Genomic DNA, 19,160 nt, shown 5'->3' on the forward strand with positions numbered 1-19,160 from the left:
CAGACTGGGGGAGGTGGGGGGGGGGGTTGAGGGCAGGGTCCGGTGAGAGGCCACGTTTTTTTTGAAGCAGCAGGGGTTCAGAGCGAAGGGAGGTGACGGGAGAAAGGGGGAAGGTGTGGGGAGCTCGGGAGGCTAGGGGCTAGTGTCAAGAGAGAGGAGAGCTGGGAAATGCAATGGCGGCCCATCTATGGTCACCACTGGAGTGCATGTGCACACAGCAAAGTCCTACTCGCTGGTTTTACTCACAGGGCATTCCACTGAAAACAATCCAGAGATGTCCCCTTTTTGAGATCAGACTAATCCCAATCCACAATGATCTCAGAGCCCGGTGTGGCTACAGTGAGCTCCAGGAACACAGTAAATAACACGCCAACCAACCTACTCAGTGCACTGTCAGCATGCCTCTTTAGAATGAATGGGATCCTGGATGGCCTCATATCTGGGGCAGATTGTGCTTTTCAAGCCAAAGCCAGCACAAGCAGCTACATATAGCTGCAGAAGAGCATGCCAAAACATACATCAATGGATCCTCTAATGTAGTGCCCTTCCGCATATCTGACAGCCAGGTATTTTATGTTACTGCCTTAAGACGTATGGTATTTCAAAAAGAAGTTGTTTCTGAGCCCTCACACACACACACACACACACACACACACACACACACACACACACACACACAAGCTGCTCAGGCTGGGTGGCGAGCACCGGGCAAACTGCCAGTAAATACTGGATGGGAGAGCGATAGAAAGATGGAAGGAGTTAAGCAGGAGAGGAGCGGTGACGGCATTGCCGCCACACAGACAAACATATTAAAGTGTCCCCCTCTGTCTATAAATGTCGGATGAGGCTAAAGCACTGCATGAAATATCCCTCAGTTTGGTAAAAATGGGCACACTAAGTATAGGCCAGGCTCACCAGCGGACCAGAAACATGGCCAAAAGTGTGAGAGCTACAGATAAAAGAGGCTCTCTTCTGTGATCAAGGCCTTGTGTGGTGGGCGCTGAGGGACTTTATTTTGATGTATGGTAATCCAAAGGCACAATTTAGACTCTCAGGGTTTGAGGACCAGCGCCAAATGGTGTATTTGACCTCTGCCGGTAACCGCAATGTTGAATATATGCTGAAATAAAACTCTGGAAAGAACAATCCATAAAACAGAGAATAATGAGGAAGTAAAAGTATAGAAAAGTACATCAGCGTGGACACACAGACCTCATTAATTTTCTCTGGAACATACAGGACTCATGTTTTGTTTGCTTCAGATTTGGTTGAAAGAGTACAGTGATAAACAACCTTGGCGAGCAAAAGCCCCATAAACTACTCAACGACACAATATTCACACATATAAAACAAACACACTCAAATAAAGACGTGGGTAATTTCAACATGGCCCAGAGAGATGTGGAAATAGATTTTATGAGCTAAGCATATAAAGTCTACGAGAGCAGATTTCTGAAAAGCTTTTTTTTTAATGCTTCACTGGGAAAGGTTTTATCACTATTTACCCACAATGCTCATGGGCAGCTGTGATTGTGTGGGCACCGATAAGTATAGAAAAAGGTGGGCACCGGCACTTATGCTCAGACAGGCACATCATGTGACACATGTAGGTGGGAGGAGCGGATACTATAAGGAGGGTGAGATAAAAATTTTATGTAAGTGTAGAAGTATGAAAAGTGTATGTAAGTTTTATTTATTTATTTTTTTGTACATCCATGGAGGCCTACAATTACACAAGGTTCAGAGTCCAGACAACAGTTTGAAGCCAGAAGGATGCAAGATCCATATGAATCAATTTTACAGGAGAGTTAGAAGAAAACACTTTTGTTGTTGTTTAAACAGTATATGTTGGCCTCCATGTGTATTTATATGTATGAATAAGATATATGATTCACTTTGTAGAGCCCAATCAACCCTTCTGGGCTGCTTGTGTCTTTTCCGGGTAAAAAATGACACAACTTTCTCTAAAGGATCCAGAGAAAAGAAGGAACGAGGAAGAAAGGGAGTAAACTATAAAGCATTTTTGTGTTGCATTTGGAGCAAAGAAATTAATTCTTGACTAAAATATCAGTGACGGATCATTGCAGGTCACTGATAATTATAATGGTGTTTGGGCAGCCATAGAGTTAAAAGCCTAGTGAAAAAAGGAATAAAAGTGGAGCAGAAGAACAGCTGGACACACGTTTCAAGAAGATAAAAAGTATAAACTATTTGCTACAGTCAGCAGGACATTAGTAACGTAGGCCTGTCATCCATCTAGTACTGATATTTTACTTTTGATGGTGTGCTTGAAACTTTGCTTGGTAATATATTACAACCAATTTAATTTATTGCACAGGGAGTACGCCTGCTGCTGCAATGCAAAACTTTGACGAGCTGCTAGTGGTGGAAGACGCACTCAGATCCTTTACTTGAAGCTGTTACAATCAATGTTTTTTATAAAAATGTGTCGCATAACTCCTTATGTAACCAGCTGCTCCCAAGAACATATTGCACAGTCCTGACTCAAACCGGCGACATCGGGTACGGGAAGCGGACACACTGATGAGGAGGCGAAAACCCATGGGCCCTGGCGACTACATCACTTAAATCCATCTAGTCAAAAACATCCTATTTTTATTTTTTATCTTTTCCTCTAGTGAAGTGCTACACCATGTCAATAACTCAGGTTCTTGTTGATGTAATGTCATTTGTTTTGTGATGTTTTTTATGAAGCAACAATGGACTGTGCGCAAGCCAAATTTCCCTTCGGGGACAATAAAGTTTAACCTAACCTAACCTAAAACCACATTGTAAAAATACTCGAGTCATGCATTCGAAACTTCACTAAAGATGAAGTACAATGTAAATGTACTCATTCAAAATGGCCACTGTCCCATTATCATATTGTACACATCATAATATTGTATTATAACTGTTGATGCAGTAAGCATATTTTAATGGAATAACTGTTGCTAATTTATATACTGTACTATTATTTGTATGTAAAACCTTGATCTGAGCTAATCTAAGCTGTCAGATATTGATGCATGGTATGTAAGGACAATATTTGCATCTGAAATGTATATGGTAGAAGTATGAAGTAGCCTTAAATAGAAATATTCAAGAAAAATACCACAGCATTGTACTTCAGTACTTCAATGAATACACTTAGTTACTTTTCACCATTACAACAGTTCAGCCAGTATGTCAATCATGAAGCACGCAGCAAGGCGTCATTACTGCGACTTGATGAAACTTTACAAAAACAAATAGGTTAGCTATCTAACGAACTTTGCAAAACAATGTGTTAAAGAATGTGCTGTTTTACTGTGTATGCTCAGAACGTCAGGGTAAAATGTATAATTTCTACTGGTGTATGGATTCCTCGCTCGTGCGGTTAAAAACAGACAAGCTGAATCCCAACATGTTGTGGATTCAATGCATCCCTGCAATTAAGCCTGTTTGGCTCCAGTTCCCCCTGTGGTAGGTATAGGGATGACTGCGTGCCACCACAGAACAAGTTCAATTATAACTGGCTTATTATGCATAAACAGCCTTAAATTATACATATTGTTTTCAGTCTCTATCATATTCCCTAATTAGTCAGTATCTTGCTGAAATATCTGGTACTATGTGGCTTCTCAGTGAGGAACAGCAAATGAGGCCCAGATGCCCAATGAAAGCTTTGTCTGATAAAGCTAACAGAAGTTACTCTGATCTCTCCCTTAATCTGTGTGTGTGTGGGTTGTTGTGAGTCTACACACACACACACACACACACACACACACACACACACACACACACACACACACACACACACACACACACACACACACACTGTTGTTTGTTCTGCATTATTTCTGTGTCCTGCTCCTGGCACACTGCACAAGCAGACTGGCAGCCAATTGCTCCCATGACCCTCTAGTCTTGCCACGCTAACAAGCTGGCGACCACACAAACCCCTAACTGTCACAGAACTGGTCCACTAGCATGTGCACAACCCCATACACACCACACCAAAAAGAGAGCTCACACACTCGTCATTCAGGTAAGCAGGAAACGATGTGCATTAGCAGAGTTGTGTCCCTTTTTAATGACCTCACACACCATTAGCACTCAAATGCTAAGGTAAATGTGCATCAGACAAAGCAAGGACACCTTAACAACCCCACAACCACACACACGACAGTTTTGAAGCCATAACACCAAATAATTAGCTGGAATTCTCTGTCAATACCACAAACACTTGGGACCCCCCACCCCCACCCCTATTGAAATGTTGGTAGCGGGTTTTCCCACCATTGAGCAGCGGGAGCAAGCAGGCAGGAGGAGAGAACGGAGCAGAGCAGAGCAGAACGGGAGACAGCAGACTTAATGATGAATTACATGATCACCTGCTATGCCTCAGAGCTTTTCATTCAGGTAGAGGATCACCTCCAGAGCAGGCAGAGGCCTTCCCTCCCCCTCCCCTCCTATCCTCGGCCCCTCCTCTCTTCTCCTCATCTCTCACTCCCAACACCACCACCACCATCACCAGAACAGATGTCTGCTGTAACCCAGTAGCTCCCTTCGCTGTAGACACATGGAGGCGCCATCTGGACCGGAACGCTGCTCCTCTCCAGATTGGGGTGTGTATGTGTATGTGTGTGTGTGTGTGAATGTAAATCAGAGAAAGAGCTTAAATTTGGTTTTTGTGTGTGCGTGTGCGTGTGCATGTCTGCCATCCATTTGCAAATGTGTGTGTTAGTGAGTAAGCATGTCTCGGAGACAGAAGGTGGCTTGTGCATTGATGACACACCTGAGCGCCTTCAGTCGTGTTTGTTTGGGTCGTATGTTGTTTTTTCCTGTGCTGTCTTTCAGAGACGGTTGCGTCAGGCCTACAGCAGGTGGGACACCACTCAACAGCTCCGTCTAAACAACCCGGCTGGATGAAGCGGCCAACGCTGCTACTCAACAAACCCTCATTCACATTCACTCACACACACACACACACACACACACACACACACCCTCCCTCCTTCTCGGTGTCTTTCAACGCTTGCTTTCTCTCTCTGGGCTCGACAACAAAATTACAACACCCAAAGCACTTAGCTGAATGTTGCTGACAAATTCACACCACCTCGGGAAACTTTGTTTGTGTGCATGTGGTGTGTCTCAACAATGTGGTTTCTGGATATGATAATGCACAAAATTACACATTGTTAGACATTGTATGTCAGGATAAGAGTAATTCATGTTTTTTAATGCACCAGGGATGTCTTCTTCCTCCTAGATGTCTGATTCTTTCACAGATTTACGGCAACATCTTTGAGGCAGACGGGCGGTGGATGTTATGGAGCTACTGGGCTACCAAAAGGCTTTGGTAAACCCACAATGGACAACAGCAGACATCTGGTAGAAACACAACCCCACCCAGCGGCAGCATAGCCAGAGAACAAGACACAAGAGAGGGATGAAGAGAAGAGAAGATAAAGGACAAATGGAAAATGCTCGGAGAGCTTACAGGAAGTGCAAACAGACTTGAAAATAGGACAGAAAGAGACAAGTTGAGGGTGGTTTTAGCTGAAGTAGAGCATGTATACATGTACACAGTATAATGTTTAATGTTGTTCTAACCATGGTAAGGAAACTGCACTCCATCGCTCTCATGCTTAATCTTCCTCTCCTGCACACTGGCCAAATGGTGTTGCACTGAAAGGCCAAACAGGGGAGAAGGGAAGAGTTAACAATGGAAGAGGGGAGGAGAGAAAAAGACAAAGACAGAGAGAGATGGAAAGAATGGGAGAGAGAAAGAAGGGTGGTTAAATAATGGGCAACAGGGGATGTTAATGTTATAGAGTGCAGCAAGTGTCTATAAAAGTTACATCATTACTGCTGGCGGTATTAAAATGGCAGCATGTGAGTGGGAGTGATGGTTATAAATTGGAGAACACATGAAAACTTAATTTAACAGAATCCCTAAAGTCAAATACCAAACCCAAGACATATATGAAGTCTACTGTAAATACATTTGACATGGTATCCGTCATGATGGTTAAAAATGCTGTAAGCCAAAGCGTGAGTGGTTATGATTTAAGAAGTAAATGGGTGGTTACACTGGTGCTGCTCTGCTGCAATACTCAGACAACACAGAAGCATTTGGATGGTATAACTCAGAGGGTGTATGGGGAATAATGTGAGAGGAATAGTTAGGCATTTTGGGAATTAAGTTACTCGATTTCTTAGTTAGATGAAAAGATTGCTGCCACTGTCATAACTGCACGGCAACGTAAATATGAAGCTACAGTCAATAGTTGGTTATCTTAATGTTAGCTTAGCACTAAAGATTAAAAACAGGGGGAAACAGCTACCCTGGCTCTGTCTGAAGGTAACATACTACATATAAGCACCTGTAAAGTTCAAATAAACCTATTACATATTGTTAGTGTAAGCTAGTTAGGGTTAGCTTAGCTTAGCACAAAGACTGTAAACAGGGGAAAACAGAGCCTGGCTGTTCACCTGCAGACACTTCTAAAGCTCACTGACGCTCACACGTTATGCCTTGTTTGTTTTATCTGTGCAAAAACTAAATTGTTAAAGCGACATGTAGGTTAGTTGTTTCCCCGTGTTTCCAGTCTTTGTCCTAAGCTGAGCTAACTGGCTGCTGGTTGCAGCTTCATATTTACTGTACAGACATGATAGCTGTATCAATGTTCTCATCTAACTCTTGGAAAGAAAACGAATAAGCGTATTTCTCAAAATGTCAAACTATTCCTTAAATAAGATATGGTCATATATAAAGATCTCACTACACTAGCCTGTCATTGTCTTATTTAAATGGCTATACTGATAAAGTAAGCCAAAGTCTAATGACTAAAAGGAAACACAAAAGGGTATAGACATTTTTACAAACAAAAGTCTAGCTTTTGAGAGTTATCTGTGTTATATATCTACATTATGTGGCTTAGAGAATCTCAGACATCACACTCACTCACACACGTAAACAAAAACACACACACATACAACCCAGGAGTTAAACTCAATGTTTGTTAGCACTAACACCGTAACAACTAACGGAGCAAATTATATCTAAATATACCTATTTCTGACACTCTCCTCACTGACAACTCAGACAATAGACACTAGGATAAATTAATTCAAAATTCTCAGTTTTATGGTCTGATTAAAGGGTCAGTTCAATCAAAACAAAAACAGATATATTTTCACACTCTCACTTCGTAAGCATGACAGTTTACGGTTTTATTTGGAGAGGTTTTGGTGGCTCAAAACCTCTGCAAATAAAACCAAAACTATCTGCATGTTGAAAGCACTTGGGGTAAGAGAGTAAATATGTTTGTGTATGTGTTTTAGGTAAACTGGCCCTTTAAGTCCCTGCTGCATGTGAGAAAGGATGCTATAACGTGGATGTGGCATAACAACAGCCCTTATCTCAAACTGGCCTGTTCTGCTCAATGGGGGGTCAGGGTACAGGTTACAAGTGGAGTAGAAGTTGTGAATGCAAGAGGGTGAGAAAGAGAGTCGGGATGATGAGGGCGTGAAGTGATGGAGAGAAGGGTAAACACAATACAGAGGAAAGGGGGACATGTTGGTGGAAGGAGGAGAGCTACGGCTTCTGGTCCATTTCAAGTCAGCTAGTGTATAATTAACACCTGAAATCGTTTATTTTAAAAGGGCCCTGAAAACATATTTTGTCAATTTTCAGCCAGAGGTACATTAGTTTTGTTTATTTCACACGAGCGATTCCTAGATTTGGGGGGGGGTTGTTTCTGGCTATTTTCAATAGCGTGAAGTGGGTGGAACACGTACCCCGATGCACCGAACAGGATTTAGCAACATTTGAATGAAAATGGGATGCCAACAACTGTTGTTTGCTTAGTCATAAATAGTTGTTGTAGTTCAAGATTTTGGAAAATGCACTTTATGCTTTCTTTCTGAAGGTTAGATATGAAGATGAGAACCAATCTCATGTCTGTACAGTAAATAGGAAGTTACTACCTCATTGCTCTCATAAAGACTGGAAACAGGGGGAACAGCTAGACCTGGCTTTATTCAAAGTATTGCAATCCGCCTACCAGCACCTCTAAAGCTCACAAATAAACATGTTCTATCTTGTTTGTTTAATCTGTAAAAGAACCAGAAGACTCCAGGAAGTTTCTGCACCCAACCAAGAAATAGTGTGGCACATTACCCCCCAGTGAAATCACATTGTATCGTTTTACACTTTTGTTTTGTCCAGATTAAACAAACAAGATATCTCATGTTAATTAGTGCACTTTAGAGTTGCTGGAAGGTGGGTTTTCTTACCTTTGGACTGAGCCAGGCTAGCTGTTCCCCCCTGTTTTCCAGTCTTTATGTTAATAGCCAGCTGTCGGCTGCATCTTCTTATTGATCATACAGACATGACAGCAGTATCAATCTCCTCATCTAACTCTCAGCAAGAAAGTGAATAAGTGTATTTTCCAAAATGTTCTAACTATTCCTTTAATGTTACAGAGAGAAAAAAAATGTTTTCAGGGGCTTTAAAATTTGATGTAAAGCCAGTGTCTAAAGAAAAAACACTGGAAGAGCTGCTTCTGTTGCAGTCTCCATCAACTCATCCTTTTCTTATTATTTATAACTTAAAAAGCAGTAAAATTTTTTAGTCTGAATTGATGTGGACCTCAGCCCAGCTCCACTGGGAAGAATCTGATAGGGAGGTTGTAGCGGGACTACCTGCATCCACATCATTAGGCCAGCCGCTGGACTGAGAGCTGCTGCCAGCCGCTGGGGAACGGCCTGAGTAGAACACATCGTCCACCGGGCTCTCCATCTCACTGTCGTCAATGGACTTGCGCTTGTTGGAGCTGAGAGAAAAAGAAGAGAGGAGGGGGTTTGTTTAACTCTTGAAGAAGGGGAAGAGGAAGGAGTTAGAGGGATTTTTACCATTTTTTTTACCATTTTCCTTAAAAAATGTTACATGTTAGCCTGGTTTCGTGCTAAACTACAACTACTAATGGGTGTTTGTGGCTCTTATAAATGCATACATATCATTTGTGGGACAACTGAGGACAAATGTGAGTGCTTATTTCCCCTGGAGTCAGGCATGTGTCTGCATGGAATCAAGAGTTATAAAAATTCTAAATGTCAAGGTTTCCCTTCAGTGTTTTGTTTTCATATTATGTTTTAGCCAGGGGGGACATCGTAACACAACTGGAGACAACGAGACAAACATGAGGCCAGAATTTATTCAACATGCTGGATACATATCCCCAAAGCAGCCTCACGCTAGAAACCGAGCGCATAAAATGTGCATGGGGATGCTGGAATGCTTTTGTGTGTGTGTTTGCAGATTCTTATAGGCTCATACATCTGTGACCAATAAAATAAAAGGGGGTTGTGAACGTACAGCGTTTCACCGCTGATCCAAAATGTTTAAATATGCGTGCACTCATGTGCATATCTATGTGACAGCATGCATGTGTGGCTTTTGTGCGAGTGTGATGCAGGGGTCTGTGTTACATTAGTATCAAGGGAGACATTCTGTAATGAGTGTAACTACCTCCGTGGGAGACTTGCATAAAGCTCCATTTCAGTCCTGCAGCACAAGATGAGCGAGAGAGGGCGGCAGAGGGAGCAAGGGGAAATGACAAGAGACAAAAGACACAAACGCAGACAAAGTGATGGACAGATTGGTGGGAAAAATGAGAGGGAATGAGAAGGATCAGCAGTGAAGAAGGAAAACGGGGGAGAAAAGAGCGAAAGAAATACCACAATCAAAAAGCAGAGCCAGCTAAGCATAAAGAATACAGCAGTGTTGAGAGGTTAAAGAATTCAGAAATGAATATTAGTACACACAAAAAGTTCATTTTCAGCAGATTTTGGTGTTTGTATGTGTGCATGTATGTGTACCTGGTGGAGGGGGTGGAGGTGATGGATCGCCGCCCCAGGGTCACTTGGTTGATATTGTAGTAGCCAGGGCTGTCCAGGTCAGCCAGGGAGAAGTTGGGGCCGGTCGCTGTAGCCACCGGGGCTGAGTTATGCGCACACACACACACACACGCACACACACACACACACACACACACACACACACGCGCGCACACACACACACGCACACACACACACACACACACACACACACACACACACATCATATAGAATAATGTCAGAAAGTGTGTAACTACATTCTGTAATCAATAATTTATTTTCTTAAAGGATTAGGCTGGTGTTATTCTATCCTACATTACATTGGTGTAGAGATGGCAATGTTGGTCTGTTGGTAGGTCGGTCACAAATTTGGATTAAACTGAAATATATCAAACAACTTTTGGATAGACTGCCGTTCAGTTTGCATTCATGGTCTCCAGAGGATGAGTCCGAATGACTTTGGATTCACTTATCCTGTGAACATCCCCTAAAGGATTGGCACAGCCTTTTATACAGACACTTCCCTCCACAGGATGAATCCTCCTGACTTTTGTGATCCACTGACTTTTCATATGGTGCCATAATCAGAAGCAGGTTGGTGTCCTGGTGTTTAGGCTATTATTAGCTGTCCTGACATCAGACTGCTTCTGATTATGTTTTTGAAGTCAAACCGAAACCTTGACTAGAATGGAATGCCTCTGTCCCTTTTTTTGAGTAACCTTACTCTTATTTTATATATGTTAAATATGTCCTGCCATCTCTCAGAACTTTCTGACTGACCCATTGGTTTCTATTGAAGATGTCAAGTTTTGCAAACTGGTCAAAAATATATAATTACATAAGAAAAGTGCCACAGTAATGTCTAAATGAGTAGGCCCCTGTAGTTATAAGTAATTAACATTAATCAAACAGAAATAAATTGTAGTTTTTGTTGGGAACTGTTTTCAGCTGTGGATTAATCCACATTTGGTGCACTAGTGAATATTTATAGCAGCAGGACCGTAAATGCGGGGGTGAGTCAAAATAAACCACAGTGTGTGTGTGTTGACTGTTTTAAGTTTTTGAACAATAGCTCTACAGCACAGAGGAATATCAAGCTTTGAGCTCACAGACAATACTTGTCATTAGAATCAATTAATTTTTGTTTACAACATGAAAAATATACAGTAACACCAACTGTATCCTTAAAACACTAATTAATCCCTTAAAAGTAAGTTCTCCCAACAAAAAAAGTTTGTTACTTGGTGTACGAGAGCTGCTGCCAAGTGTAATTTCACTATTAAGATATTTTAACAAAGTGATTGTATGGAGTGTACACTGAAGGACAGGGAGTGTGTGTTGTCTATGTAGAGATTGACTACAGCTGCGACTCACTCTGCGACACGCGGACCAGCTCGGCAACGTTCCACACCCCTGAAGTCACAAAGCAGTCCTGGAAACTCAAGTGGCCTGGGTAAACGGGAGAGAAAGAAGAGCATGTGAGAGCGGACTGCATACACCAAACATGCAAAAAATGACGTGTAAACAGACACACACATGCAGACAGACATATCAGTATACACACACACACACACACACACACGGAGAGGGAGCTGATAAACACGTGTTCATTTCATGTCTTTGGCCATCAACTCTGTCAGATCTGACTGATGATGATACACTGTACTCAACAAAGTTATTGCTGAGATCTGAACACAAAGACATCGCTACAACAAAGTCGCCGTGTGCAGACGGGTTGTAAACAAGCCAGATTATCTATCTTTTAGGTAAAACCCAAAGTGAGCTCATCACTATGGCAAGTACAATAGGTAAAGGTTGAATCAGGAAATTGGTGTACAAACTGTGATGGATGTTTCCAATGGGAAGTCTTTTGACTGTTCACTTATGTTTTAGCTTGCAAAAAAGCTTTGGCTAATCTGGGGATTTTGTTTAAAACCTTTACAATGGTCTCTGACTGCTTGTCTTTCTTGCGCTGTCTGACTTCTTTTTCAGCTATGTCCCAGTGTTCCCAGATTGTAGCGAGTACAAATAACACCATTATTACTGATAAGAATGATGGCAAAACATATAAAAAGAAGAGCTGAGTTGTAATAATCCTTGTTAACCCTTATATCTAACCATCAACCCCTAACTTGAATTTATGCCTAAATCTAACCTCAATTTTAGTTTTAAACCTAAATACTTGTCCCCACATTATTCTGACTATAATCATATATATTTTCATATTAAGGATTGGATCACATGACTGCTTGTGTGTAAAAGGGGTCGCTTGTAGCGACAAACCAACAGAATTATTACCTGACCGTGCAGTTTCTTAGTCCCCCAGTTTAGCATCTTTCAGCTCAACAGCCCAGACATTTACTGTTTTGGTTTACTCTCTAAAAACCCTCAATACACTCACTGTGGAATATTTAGCAGCTAAGGAGCCAAATATCTTTCTCACAACATCAAAGAGACCAAAAACAGAACTATATTTGCCAGGTGACCAGAAGCATGAGTACAAGTGAATGCTAATATAGCTCTGTGTCAACTGGATGGCTGCACTGTGTTCACAGTTTGTTTCTGATCCCTCCATTTTGCCAAAACATCAGTTTGACCACTGAAGGTCTAACTCCAAAATTAATTGCTAACTCCTTTCCCTTAACCCTTAGCCTAGCCTTCACATTATGCTGTCTTTTCCTAAACCCATTATGAAGGCCTACATTTGTGAGTGAATAAACTAGCTAAAATCGTCAAAATTGTCAGAATTATCCAAAGCTGGACGGAGGATAGAGGTACAAAAGCACACACACACCTCAGTCTCAACTGTGAAAATAAAGTAGGTGCCTAATGTGCCCTGAAGTTCTGTTAGTTCCCCAAGCAAGGTTTTTCAGATCTATGCGGTGTGTGTTTAAATGACACTTCCTCCCTCCTTCATTGCATCCTTCTCTCTATCTGTCCATCCCTTCTTTAACCCCCCTCCCCCTCCTATTTTTTTTTCAACCCCCCTTTCACTTTTCTCCTGTTCTCCATCTCTCTGTCTCATTCGCTTCATCCCATGGCGCATGAGGTCAGTGCTCAGCTCGGCAGCGGCCATGTGGTTCCCATCTTCCAATAACGTCAGTGTGATTTATGAGTGGCCCGCCACAATCCCAGCACAACCCCCACGCTACAGTACCATCAGCTTTCCTTACCATAATAAACTTAGACCCAACTCTGGCGGTACACACTCGCACACAGAGAGGCCTGTATGTAGGGGTGGTGTATGTACACAGTGTGTGTGCATGTGTGTTACCGTCTGTATCAGAGTGATGTAGGCATGTAGGCACAGGTATGTCAAATATTTTATGCACGCATATGTGTGTGTGTGTGCAAACGGGTCATACTCATAAACTAACCATTTGGTGGGGGCTTGACGTCTGCATCTCCTTGCTGGTTTGTGTTGTCTGATTGTCCTGATTGTTCTGAGGGAAAAGAAAAAAGAGAAAGAGAGACGGTTAGTGAGGTGGACAGATGTATGGACACTACCCAAGGTGAGGGAGCAGGTTAGCATCAGGGGGAACTCGTCATAAAATCGATGGGAAATGGCGCCTTCTTTCATTCTTTCCACGTAAAAGACACAGACATGGGGCTGAGATAAAAGTTAGCCGCATTTTTCCGCTCAGGTTGAACTTCAGTTGAAAGCCATAAAATGGCAAATCAAAACGTTAATATCCTAACTTCTGAAGTCCGTCACTGTGGGAAAATGTACATTCTAGACTTACTGGGAAAAGTGTCAAAAGACAATTCAGTTTGGAGTGTCATTTAGACTTGTTCTTTTTAGCTTTCTATAGCTCTCTTTCAGGAACTCCCACCCATTCAAATATACACACACACTATTTTAGTGAAGGCCTTAGACAAAGTAGGTTGAGTAAAGTGCTAGATGTCCTAAGAAACCTCAGCTTTCCACTGCTGACTTGTAAGCTGAGGGGTACTTTAGGGGTAAAGTGTACATTTCTGGGTTTCGAGGATTTTTTGGAGTGGGTCTCCTGTTTGAGTTTACTTTGACAAAACCACTTTTCTCTCTTTCTATACCTTTTTCTCCCCGAAGGACATAACATACATGCTGTTTTAGTAAAGGCCTTTGAAAGAGTAAGTTGGGTTAAGTGTTAAAGGTCCCAAGAAACCTCAGCTTCTCACTGCCACTTTGTAACTTGAGGGCTAATGTACTTAGGGTTCTAGGCATTGTTTGGATTGTATCTCTATGTGTGTTTACCTTAACATCTATAGGGGCAGGAAGGCAGAGAGCTGCCTGCTTCAGCTAGTTTTGTTTGGCCCGCTGGCTACCATTCTTCCTCTGATGCGTAATGCAGCCTTGTAGAGTTTTATGGTTGTATCATATATACCATTCAGGCCAATTACCCCACAGCACTGAAGCTTTAAGGCCGTCCTGGGCCAAGTCTCCTTTGCCAGAACGTGGCCCCCTTGCAGCCAGTAATAAGCCCCCCAATCTCAACATTTTCTAAGCCCAAATCAGTGTCCTAATCTTGGGTGGCATTAGTGGACGACATGCCAGCAAACTGCTGCACTATTCACCCTGTCTGTGAGTTGCCAAAACCGAGAAAACAAAAAGAAACAAACAAAATAACCTCATCACTCTGGGTCGAAGAGAAGACGGGAAGACACACAAGGATAGAGTTTCTATTTTCCCGCAACACTTTCCCCCCGTTCTGAGGAAGTGAGAGTCCATCTTTACATCTTTCTCCCTCAATTCCTCTCATACTCGTTCTGTCTCTGCATCACTTTCTCTCTCGTGCTGTCGCTCTGTGGAATCCTGGCAGCCATCTTAGCGCTTGGCAGCCATCTTAGCTTTGGCGGTACGAATGCATTCCTGCTAGCTGACGGCACACACACACACACACACACACACACACACACACACACACATACACACACACGCAGACACACATGCTTACAAAGCACACTCACTCTCTCACACAGACCCAATGGTCTTAAAGATAAAAAGACCTACAGAGGATATGCAATGCAAATAGAGTCAGGATAAAACCACGGGGTTGTTTGTCTGCAATCCTGCAAGTGACGTGTTGCCTGCCCAATAGCATGTTACAGAGAGTGTATGAGTTTAATAAAAAAGAGATGATCACAGATGTCAAACACTCTCATAAAGTATAAGGAAGGATGGAAACAGGAAAATAAGGGAATCATTCAAGGCACATAAGGTGATCATGTAAGATGAACCAAGAATAAAAAAAGCCTGAGGCCTTTCTTATCGCGGTGGTGCTCACCCCGACAATCCTAATCGTGCATTTCACTACAAGCACAAATCGTTAAAACCTTTTAAACCTTTGTGCCTCTGAAAAATCCCTCTTACACTATGTGACAGTTTCCAAGCCAAAATTCCGTGCCTTGTTGTCATGACAACAGGGATGGCACACCGCAGTTAAAGTCCCTAATGGTGAGTGGTTGTTGAAGCCTGTGTGTGCATGTGTCGCTGTTTGGCCTGGCAATTAGTTCGAATGAAGATAATAATATAGCCTACTGGCATGGGCTCAATGTGTTGTTTTTCTTGTATTTCTTGGCACCAAACCGACTGGCGGCCGCTATGCTACACTATAAGGAGGTTGACTTTTCAACATATCAGTCTTTCAGCAGTTTAAAGTGTTAAATCCACTCCAGTTACCAAACTGGATCTACCAACAGTTGGCTTTAATAACTTCTCTGGTTCCTTGGCAAAATGTGAGCTGAAACCGATCTTTAAAAGTTGCTACAGGGTGGGGTGGTCATGGCGCATAGATAAGACGCTTGCCTTTGGTGTGGGAGACCCAGGTTCAGTTCCCACTGTGAGACATCCACCATTGTTTCCCTGTCCACTTAACCTCACACCTCCTTGCAGAGGCGTGCGACCTCTGACATTAAAATGAATAAATAAATGTTACAAATGTTCTAAAATTGTAAAAGATGGGCATAATCATTCATTACTTGAGAAGTGGTGTGATGAAGCTTAAGAAATTTAAAACAAAAAGTTGTTCATATCAATTACATGGATAAAGTTGCACACTGCCAGTCCTCTGATCTAGAATGAGTTTTCTTGACTGTTTCATTTGAAGTGTTTTAGAGCCCTGGAGAGGTGAAAGCATGCTGTATGTCACAAACAAAGCAAAATAACAAAATTTTATATATGTCAATTTTCTTTTTGGGACCTCTTGGAAGGATCCTGAGTCCTATTTACCTACAGGTTCATGATGATGGTCAAATTAAAACAGGCTTGCTTTAAACCTGTAATCATTTCTCTTTTTGGCCACTTGGGGGCAGCAGAAAGAAGCTGACTGTTTAGGTTGGCTAACATGTTAGAAAATGTTTTTTCTACATCCAGTGGATACAAAGCAACTGAGTTGTATTTCCAACAGGCGAATTCAAGGTCCAATATTCACTCTCCTTTTAGTTCTATTTATGATCTTCACCAACTTTAATTGCTAAACGCTTTACTATGTTCACCTGCTAGCTGCTAACCACATGGCAGAGCATTTTCTCCAAAAACTGCCTACTACTAATAGCTACTGATATTGCCTGTTTTGGCCGAGAAACAAGGCTGATGAGAGCTGTGAGAGTAAAGAGAGAATCAAAACAGCATGTTGCATCCAGGAAAATCAAAACAATGAACAGAAAGATGCTAAAACAGTCCATGGAACTGAAGGAAAGCGCAGAGTCAGATGGTAATTCTCTGTGGGTTTGTCACTATGAGCGGCACCTGTCATATTACTCAGTCGTTTGACTCATGTTTCAAATAAAAATAATTGAAGTGCTGCTTTAAGGAGCACCTACCCTACTTGGTTTGTTGTGCTATTTAGTTTCAGACTCCCAAACTCTCTTTTTTCTTTCTATATTATTCCAGTGACTTCTAATACTTAGTGGCAGAAATGAGTAAAGATCAAACTTCAAACCGCCGCTGAATCTCTGAAGAGAAAGAGGCAGCTCTGTGTTGAAGAGGTCTGCCGCCATGATTTTTTATATATTTGCAATCAATACAAATACACACCATCTATCCATCAACCTCGGTGAGGTAACATAACACAAGACGTACTCTGGAGAGACTGAAATATACGTGTGTTAATATGGATGCCTACTCCCCCCCCACACACACAGACACACACTCAACAACACCCAGGCATGACACAGTATGTAACCACATGAGCAGTTACAGTGTGTGGTCCAATGCTTGCATGCATGGACCAAACATGGATACACATGCCTCTGAATCACAAACATGCTCTTGCTTGCGCACACACACACACACACACACACACACACACACACACACACACACACACACACACACACACATTTAAACACAGATGAATCACCCTTATCTCCTGCACACAGTCGCCCCAAGGCCCCCTGCACACGCCCTGCCAGAGATAATACAGCACACACACACACGCCATCAAATATATCATGCTATCACTCTAATCACACACACAAAGACACACGCACACAGAGAGAGTTCATTTTGTTTCTTGGTCAGTATGCTGATACACACCTGCAGCGTGTACACAAAAGTTAACACTAGCTATACATTTGTCACACTGCAGATGCAGACAGAGGCCAGTAACTCACACCCAGGCTAATGTACACACACTCAGAATCACACTTACTTAATCACTCCATTCATCATAGGCACAGACACAAAAACAACACACCACCACACATTCTCTCTCTCTCACACACACACACACACACACACACAACTGGAAATCATTAAGAGACACTTGAATGTAAAATTACATACACATGCTCACTCGCTTGCTACACAGGCGGCCATTGCCAGCGCTAATGGACTCATTTACTGTGCACACATTCATATACGAGTGCGCACTGCTCACACAGGCACTTTTTATTTTGCTAATTTACCGAGTAGCTTAGAGTGTTTATTTGTGCATCACAAGCGTACAGGCCCTTTGTAATCTAATGGGCACTAAGTGAAGAGGATTTTTCAGATTCATAAAAATCAACATCACCGGTCCAACACTGGAGATAAAATGTAAACTTAAGGACAGCAAGCATATACATTTTCATAAATACGTTTTCTCATTTCTTGTTTTCAGTGATCTATCACAACAACATAAGATGGAAATGTAATATGCACCAACTACACCTTCCCTCAAACCAGTAACTCATCACATGCTTTAATATATCACACTGTGTCTCCCCTGCTCTTGTTTTATAAAATCTGAAAAACAAAGAATTTCCCCAGACCAGATAAATGCACACTAACAGAGACCCACAGGCTCTCTCTCTCTCTCTCACACACACACACACACACACACACACACACACACACACACACACACACACACACACACACACACACACACACACACACACACAGCTGATGGCAGAGAATGGCAGATGAATGAATGAGGGGGACAGCGCAATGAGCAAAGTGCTTAAGCACAACAAACTGCTACGGTTCAGTGAGCCCCAACTGCACTACAGCAGCAGAGCCTTTTAAGGATAATTTCCGTTTATTAAAGCATGGGTTTTATTTTTTGTAATTTCTACAGGTAACAATAACAATAGACTGACTAAAGTAAAGATCTGGGAACACAGAGTTATTGCTAAAAAGAAGTCGGTCTCGGCAAAGAACACGTCAGATAGGACACCAGCACATTTAAATTTCCAATTGACTAAAAAATGTCCAATTGACTATCTCTTCTTTCTTAAAACCGCTGCTGAAATGCCCTTGAGCAAAGCAGTGGTGCTCTGACTGCTAAGTGAAGCTGCTGAGGGACAGCAGTAGAAGACTGCAGCGGTAAAAGTAAGCTGCTATCAAATGTGAACATGATACAGGCCATGTGTAAATACATGCACAGATTCGACTGTCAGTATAGCCGCAGTCTACAGCCATGACCACTTTGACTCTGCGTCTCTGTCTCCACCCTCAGTGTGCTGTGTCATTTAAGGATAGCTCCCCAGACATGGTTCAGTTCACAGTCAAATGATAGGGGCCTCTTATTCCTACCACTCGGGAGCTCTGCGGACAAATCTACCACTGTTCTCTCCCTCTTCATCTCTGTCTCGCCTCTACCGCTCCCTTTTCTCCTCATTCTGTAACCCCCCCCCCTCCACCTCCTCTGCTCGGCAGCGTCCCTGACTTCTGGTTCTGTCTATATGAGTTGTGGCGTTTAGGCATGCAGGCCCAAACCCTGTCATGCCTGGTGGAGTGTGTGGGTACCAGCTGCAGCTAATACTCAGGGCTCTGGGTTAATGTGGGAATGCAGCTGTGGTGTTGCGTC

The 19,160-nt window shown here is 42.4% G+C and overlaps 1 protein-coding gene across 16 annotated transcripts in view; it reads right to left on the reverse strand.

The window, feature by feature from the left end:
• Positions 1-19,160, reverse strand: part of nfixb (nuclear factor I/Xb) — a 132,609-nt gene that overhangs the window by 13,594 nt on the left and 99,855 nt on the right. For 9 of the 16 annotated variants that reach the window (XM_046071806.1, XM_046071874.1, XM_046071925.1 and 6 more), the window contains 5 exons: positions 13,266-13,331; positions 11,263-11,337; positions 9,871-9,991; positions 8,695-8,825; positions 5,599-5,673 (listed from right to left, as the gene is read on the reverse strand). In XM_046071806.1, the coding sequence (XP_045927762.1) occupies positions 5,599-5,673; positions 8,695-8,825; positions 9,871-9,991; positions 11,263-11,337; positions 13,266-13,331 (468 nt within the window). The remainder of the gene's footprint in view (positions 1-5,598; positions 5,674-8,694; positions 8,826-9,870; positions 9,992-11,262; positions 11,338-13,265; positions 13,332-19,160) is intronic. The other 7 variants (XM_046071857.1, XM_046071799.1, XM_046071867.1 and 4 more) reach the window with 1 other exon arrangement.

This window comes from Micropterus dolomieu, linkage group LG02 (assembly GCF_021292245.1).
Source record: "Micropterus dolomieu isolate WLL.071019.BEF.003 ecotype Adirondacks linkage group LG02, ASM2129224v1, whole genome shotgun sequence".
Classification (NCBI taxonomy): Eukaryota; Metazoa; Chordata; class Actinopteri; order Centrarchiformes; family Centrarchidae; genus Micropterus; species Micropterus dolomieu.